This window comes from Oncorhynchus masou, chromosome 29 (assembly GCF_036934945.1).
Source record: "Oncorhynchus masou masou isolate Uvic2021 chromosome 29, UVic_Omas_1.1, whole genome shotgun sequence".
In the NCBI taxonomy this organism is placed as follows: domain Eukaryota; kingdom Metazoa; phylum Chordata; class Actinopteri; order Salmoniformes; family Salmonidae; genus Oncorhynchus; species Oncorhynchus masou.
The window spans coordinates 96,181,651-96,189,150 of NC_088240.1; the positions used below are offsets into that span (position 1 = coordinate 96,181,651).

At 44.9% G+C, this 7,500-nt stretch overlaps 1 protein-coding gene across 1 annotated transcript in view; it reads right to left on the reverse strand.

The window, feature by feature from the left end:
* LOC135519853 (lysophospholipid acyltransferase 1-like) overlaps positions 1-7,500 on the reverse strand; it is a 38,323-nt gene that overhangs the window by 23,842 nt on the left and 6,981 nt on the right. Inside the window, exons 3-5 of the mRNA XM_064945060.1 lie at positions 6,463-6,558; positions 1,646-1,701; positions 1,461-1,515 (exon numbers count right to left, since the gene is read on the reverse strand). Of these exons, the coding sequence (XP_064801132.1) occupies positions 1,461-1,515; positions 1,646-1,701; positions 6,463-6,558 (207 nt within the window). The remainder of the gene's footprint in view (positions 1-1,460; positions 1,516-1,645; positions 1,702-6,462; positions 6,559-7,500) is intronic.

Here is a 7,500-nt window from a genome sequence, read left to right on the forward strand (position 1 = left end):
CGTGTGCGGTAGGTATGTACGGTAGGTGTGTATGGTATATGTGTATGTTTGATGTGTGCGGTACACGTGTGTAGGTATGTACGGTAGGTGTGTATGGTAGATGGTAGATGCCACGGTAGATGTGTACGGTGAGGTGGCACGGTAGATGGTAGGTATGTGCGTAGATGGTAGGTATGTACGGTAGATGTGTACGGTAGGTGTGTACGGTAGGTGTGTACGGTAGGTATGTACGGTAGATGGTAGGTGTGTACGGTAGATGTGTACGGTAGGTGTCACGGTAGATGTGTACGGTAGGTGTGCACGATAGATGGTAGGTATGTATGGTAGGTGTACGGTAGATGTGTACGGTAGGTGTGTACTGGGTAGATGTGTACGGTAGGTGGTAGGTATGTATGGTAGGTGGTACGGTAGATGTGTACGGTAGGTGTGTACAGGTAGGTGGTACGGTAGGTATGTACGGTAGATGGTAGGTGTGTACGGGTAGATGTGTACGGTAGGTGTGTACGGTAGATGGTAGGTGTGTACGGTAGATGTGTACGGTAGGTGTGTACGGTAGATGTGCGGTAGGTGTGTACGGTAGGTGTGTACGGTAGGTATGTACGGTAGATGGTAGATGTGTACGGTAGGTGTGTACGGTAGATGTGTACGGTAGGTGTGTACGGTAGATGGTAGGTATGTACGGTAGATGTGTATGGTAGATGTGTACGGTAGATGGTAGGTATGTATGGTAGGTGTGTACGGTAGATGTGTACGGTAGGTGTGTACGGTAGATGGTAGGTATGTATGGTAGGTGTGTACTGGTAGATGTGTACGGTAGGTGTGTACGTGTAGATGTGTACGTAGATGTGTTCGGTAGATGGTAGGTATACGGTAGGTGTGTACGGTAGATGTGTACGGTAGATAGTAGGTATGTGCGGTAGATGGTAGGTATGTACGGTAGATGTGTACGGTAGATGTGTACGGTAGATGGTAGGTATGTACGGTAGGTATGTACGGTAGGTGTGTACGGTAGATGGTAGGTATGTACGGTAGGTGTGTACGGTAGATGGTAGGTATGTGCGGTAGGTATGTACGGTAGGTGTGTACGGTAGATGGTAGGTATGTGCGGTAGATGGTAGGTATGTACGGTAGGTGTGTACGGTAGGTGTGTACGGTAGATGGTAGGTATGTACGGTAGGTGTGTACGGTAGATGGTAGGTATGTGCGGTAGGTATGTACGGTAGGTGTGTACGGTAGATGGTAGGTATGTGCGGTAGATGGTAGGTATGTACGGTAGGTGTGTACGGTAGGTGTGTACGGTAGATGGTAGGTGTGTACGGTAGGTGTGTACGGTAGATGTCATGCTGTGGATTTCAGACGTCTACACAGCCTATGTTCCTGTCATCAACACTGAGCCAACGCACACTGCAAGGCATGCATGTATATGGAAGTTAAATGTATATACCGTAATGAATACATACTCTACAGCATGGAGCCTCTGATTGGCCGTGAGGTCCTCGCGCTTTTTACACATACCTGGAAACGTAGGGATGAGAGAGATATCGTTTTTTTTTCAACCCAAACATCAAAAGAACAAAGACAAACCACAGGATGTTGTAAGAAAACGAAGAAGAGGATCCCTTACGATCCCCTGGACATTCCTTACCATCATGCACTTGAAAAGCTAACATAGTGGTTTTCTGGGTAATTATCATCAACGGCCTGAAGGGAGGAAACACAATATTTAGTTTATAAAGTCGAACGCTCACTGGGGACATTAACAAGGACAGAGATGGAATGTGAACAGCATTTCATTAAAGCCGAACTGTACATGAGGAATAAATTAATCACTCATTCTTTGGTGCTTTTCATTCAGACGTTTACACAGAATAACCTCTTTGTTGGTGTGACACATGCAGGAACACACACATGCTCTGTGCGAGAGCATGGCATGCACAGAGAGAGAGAGAGAGAGAGAGAGAGAGAGACAGAGAGAGAGAGAAAATGTCCTTTGTATGGTTGTGTTTCGTGAGCCGTAGTCAACAGACACTGACTGGCATTGTCAGGTCAAGAACGCTGGCATCAGAGGATGTGACACACAGACACACTATTAGGGAATGAACCTACATGACAACACGACCATGCTGATCTTAAAATATATATTTAACTAGGCGAGTCAGTTAAGTACTAATTATTATTTACAAATGACGGCCTACACAGACCAAACCCTAACCAGGATGACGCTGGGCCAATTGTGCCCCATCCTATGGGACTCCTGATCACGGCCAGTTGTGATACAGCCAGGATAGATCCAGGGTCTGTAGTGACACCCTCGAGCACTGTGATGCAAGTGCCTTAGACCGCTGCGCCACTGGGAGCCAGAAATTGATTCTAGAACCCATCTAAAACAACCAGGTGTTCTACATTACATCACTACAATGCTGATTGATTCTAGAACCCATCTAAAACAACAAGGTGTTCTACATTACATCACTACTATGCTGATTGATTCTATGCTGATTGATTCTAGAACTCATCTAAAACAACCAGGTGTTCTACATGACATCACAATAGAATATAACGATGTGTTAACACTGTGCACCGTATTTCAAAGTGTATGAGATGGAGGTTATAGTCTCAGCAGGCACAGTGAGAAACAGGGCTGATAGGAGCCAGATGGACTGAGAGAAAGCAGAGCAACGGACATGAATGGAGCGTCAGATCCCAGTGATGGTGCTGTTTATCCAGTCAACAGCAGTACAGTGTGATTCAGCTCATTCACCATTCAGCCTGCCTGCAGTCTGCAGAGAAAGCACAGTTTGTTAGCGAAGGTTAGCATTGATTGGGGTTAGGAATAGCATAGTTAGCATAGCATATAATAGCATAATTAGCATTGGCAAAGAAAAGCAACAGTATAGCAAGTATGGCAGCGGCAGGTACTGTTAAACTAACTGACTGTTTTATCAGCTTTATTATTTGTTTAGGCAGTGCTTCACAATCTCTGAAAGAACCAAGAAACCTGCAGATAACAGGCAGAAACTAACCAGGGGGAGTGGCAGATTCAACATGATGAGAGGGAGAGAGAGAAAGAGAGAGAAGGAGAGAGAGAAGAGAGAGAGAGAAGGAGAGAGAGAAAGAGAGAGAGAAGAAGAGAGAGCGAGAGAGAGGAGGAGAGAGAAGAGAGAGAGAAGGAGAGAGAGGAGGAGAGAGAGAGAGAGAGGAGAGAGAAGGAGAGAGAGAGGGAGGGAGAGAGAGAGAGAGAGAAGAGAGAAGAGAGAGAAGAGAGAGAGAAGGAGAAGGAGAGAGGGAGAGAGAGAGAGAGGAGAGAAGGAGAGAGAGAAGGAGAGAGAGATAAGGAGAGAGAGAGAGAGATAAGGAGAGAGAGAGAGAGAGAGAGAGAGAGAGAGAGAGAGAGAGAGAGAGAGAGAGAGAGAGAGAGAGAGAGAGAGAGAGAGAGATAAGAGAGAAGGAGAGAGAGAGAGTGGAGAGAGAGAAGGAGAGAGAGAAGGGAGAGAGAGGAGAGAGAGAGGAGGAGAGAGAGAAAGAAGGAGAAAGAGAGAGAAGGAGAAAGAGAAGGAGAAAGAGAGAGAAGGAGAAAGAGAAGGAGAAAGAGAAGGAGAAAGAGAAGGAGAGAAGGTGGGAATAAATAAATGAATCTAGTAAAACATACAAATCTAGAAAACAAACGAGGTTAAAGAAGGCTGAGACTGAGGAAGAAGTGAGTTGGATAATAGTGCTGTTGTCACTGAGCAGATTCAAGCAGTGAGTCAGCTGATTCAGTACGGACTGAGGAAGCTCTAATGCAGACCCTTATCTGTATTCTGTACCATGTAAAAACACATTCCATGAAAACCTCAATAAACACTAACTATTTCAGAATTCAGGAGGAATCTCTGACAAGCGTAAACAAAGTTTGAGGATATTTTTTCAGCGAAAGTAAAGGACAGTATAACCCCAGGAGTAAAGGACAGTAAAGGACAGTGTAACGTCAGGAGTAAAGGACAGTATAACCCCAGGAGTAAAGGACAGTAAAGGACAGTATAACCCCAGGAGTAAAGGACAGTGTAACGCCAGGAGTAAAGGACAGTATAACCCCAGGAGTAAAGGACAGTGTAACGTCAGGAGTAAAGGACAGTATAACGCCAGGAGTAAAGGACAGTATAACGCCAGGAGTAAAGGACAGTAAAGGACAGTATAACCCCAGGAGTAAAGGACAGTATAACGCCAGGAGTAAAGGACAGTATAACGTCAGGAGTAAAGGACAGTATAACGTCAGGAGTAAAGGACAGTAAAGGACAGTATAACGTCAGGAGTAAAGGACAGTAAAGGACAGTATAACGTCAGGAGTAAAGGACAGTAAAGGACAGTATAACCCCAGGAGTAAAGGACAGTATAACCCCAGGAGTAAAGGACAGTGTAACCCCAGGAGTAAAGGACAGTATAACGCCAGGAGTAAAGGACAGTATAACGTCAGGAGTAAAGGACAGTAAAGGACAGTATAACGTCAGGAGTAAAGGACAGTAAAGGACAGTATAACGTCAGGAGTAAAGGACAGTAAAGGACAGTATAACGCCAGGAGTAAAGGACAGTATAACGCCAGGAGTAAAGGACAGTATAACGCCAGGAGTAAAGGACAGTATAACGCCAGGAGTAAAGGACAGTATAACGTCAGGAGTAAAGGACAGTAAAGGACAGTATAACGCCAGGAGTAAAGGACAGTATAACGCCAGGAGTAAAGGACAGTATAACGTCAGGAGTAAAGGACAGTATAACGCCAGGAGTAAAGGACAGTATAACGCCAGGAGTAAAGGACAGTATAACGTCAGGAGTAAAGGACAGTATAACGTCAGGAGTAAAGGACAGTAAAGGACAGTGTAACGTCAGGAGTAAAGGACAGTATAACGTCAGGAGTAAAGGACAGTATAACGTCAGGAGTAAAGGACAGTATAACGCCAGGAGTAAAGGACAGTATAACGCCAGGAGTAAAGGACAGTGTAACGCCAGGAGTAAAGGACAGTATAACGCCAGGAGTAAAGGACAGTATAACGTCAGGAGTAAAGGACAGTATAACGTCAGGAGTAAAGGACAGTGTAACCCCAGGAGTAAAGGACAGTATAACGTCAGGAGTAAAGGACAGTAAAGGACAGTATAACGCCAGGAGTAAAGGACAGTATAACGTCAGGAGTAAAGGACATTAAAGGACAGTATAACGTCAGGAGTAAAGGAGAGTATAATGCCAGGAGTAAAGGACAGTATAACGTCAGGAGTAAAGGACAGTATAACGTCAGGAGTAAAGGACAGTGTAACCCCAGGAGTAAAGGACAGTATAACGTCAGGAGTAAAGGACAGTAAAGGACAGTATAACGCCAGGAGTAAAGGACAGTATAACGTCAGGAGTAAAGGACATTAAAGGACAGTATAACGTCAGGAGTAAAGGAGAGTATAATGCCAGGAGTAAAGGACAGTAAAGGACAGTATAACGTCAGGAGTAAAGGAGAGTAAAGGACAGTATAACCCCAGGAGTAAAGGACAGTATAACGTCAGGAGTAAAGGACAGTAAAGGACAGTATAACGCCAGGAGTAAAGGACAGTATAACGCCAGGAGTAAAGGACAGTGTAACGTCAGGAGTAAAGGACAGTGTAACGTCAGGAGTAAAGGACAGTGTAACGTCAGGAGTAAAGGACAGTATAACGCCAGGAGTAAAGGACAGTAAAGGACAGTATAACCCCAGGAGTAAAGGACAGTATAACGCCAGGAGTAAAGGACAGTGTAACGTCAGGAGTAAAGGACAGTGTAACGTCAGGAGTAAAGGACAGTGTAACGTCAGGAGTAAAGGACAGTATAACGCCAGGAGTAAAGGACAGTATAACGCCAGGAGTAAAGGACAGTAAAGGACAGTATAACGCCAGGAGTAAAGGACAGTAAAGGACAGTATAACGCCAGGAGTAAAGGACAGTATAACGTCAGGAGTAAAGGACAGTAAAGGACAGTATAACGCCAGGAGTAAAGGACAGTATAACGCCAGGAGTAAAGGACAGTGTAACGTCAGGAGTAAAGGACAGTATAACGCCAGGAGTAAAGGACAGTAAAGGACAGTGTAACCCCAGGAGTAAAGGACAGTATAACCCCAGGAGTAAAGGACAGTGTAACGTCAGGAGTAAAGGACAGTGTAACGTCAGGAGTAAAGAAAGAAGCCAGGTTTCAACAGGCGATGAGATATTACTCTGTCGTGAACAAGTGTCAATACCTGGTGAGGCAGTTTTATCCGCTGACTGAAGGGGAGCTGATAATTAGGAGCATTTTTACTCCACTGGTCTCGGAAAGAAATGACGAGTCCTCGTTGTCAGAGTCAAGACAGAGTAAAAAAAATAAATGTATCCAACACTTGAGACAAAAACCGAGACACTCAATATGTAGTCTGGAGACGGGTCTGGAGTACTGCCAGTGAACCTGTCTTGATCTGGAACAACACGGCTACTTACCCAGAGAAGTCTGTTGAGAGGATCCCATAGTTATAGATGAAGACTCTGCTCACCTGACACACTGCGAGGTAGCTGACGGCCGTGATCATAGTATACCTGGAGGAGACATTTATAATCAGATCGAGAACACGGCCGTGATCATAGTATACCTGGAGGGGACATTTATAATCAGATCGAGAACACGGCCGTGATCATAGTATACCTGGAGGGACATTTATAATCAGATCGAGAACACGGCCGTGATCATAGTATACCTGGAGGGGACATTTATAATCAGATCGAGAACACGGCCGTGATCATAGTATACCTGGAGGGGACATTTATAATCAGATCGAGAACACGGCCGTGATCATAGTATACCTGGAGGGGACATTTATAATCAGATCGAGAACACGGCCGTGATCATAGTATACCTGGAGGGGACATTTATAATCAGATCGAGAACACGGCCGTGATCATAGTATACCTGGAGGGGACATTTAAACCACAGTATACCTGGAGGGGACATTTATAATCAGATCAAGAACACGGCCGTGATCATAGTATACCTGGAGGGGACATTTATAATCAGATCGAGAACACGGCCGTGATCATAGTATACCTGGAGGGGACATTTATAATCAGATCGAGAACACGGCCGTGATCATAGTATACCTGGAGGAGACATTTATAATCAGATCGAGAACACGGCCGTGATCATAGTATACCTGGAGGAGACATTTAAATCAGATCGAGAACATGACCGTGATCATAGTATACCTGGAGGAGACATTTAAATCAGATTGAGAACATGGAGCTACAGAGTAGCATCCTACATCCCACCATTCTGTATACATCTGGCCCTTCTTTGGACACTGTGTTAACTAACCTCCAGACGAGCTTCAATGCCATACAACTCTCCTTCCGTGGCCTCCAACTTCTCTTAAATGCTAGTAAAACTTAATGTGACTAGCATCACTACTCTGGACGGTTCTCACCTAGAAAATGTGGACAACGACAAATACCTAGGTGTCTGGTTAGACTGTAAACTCTCCTTCC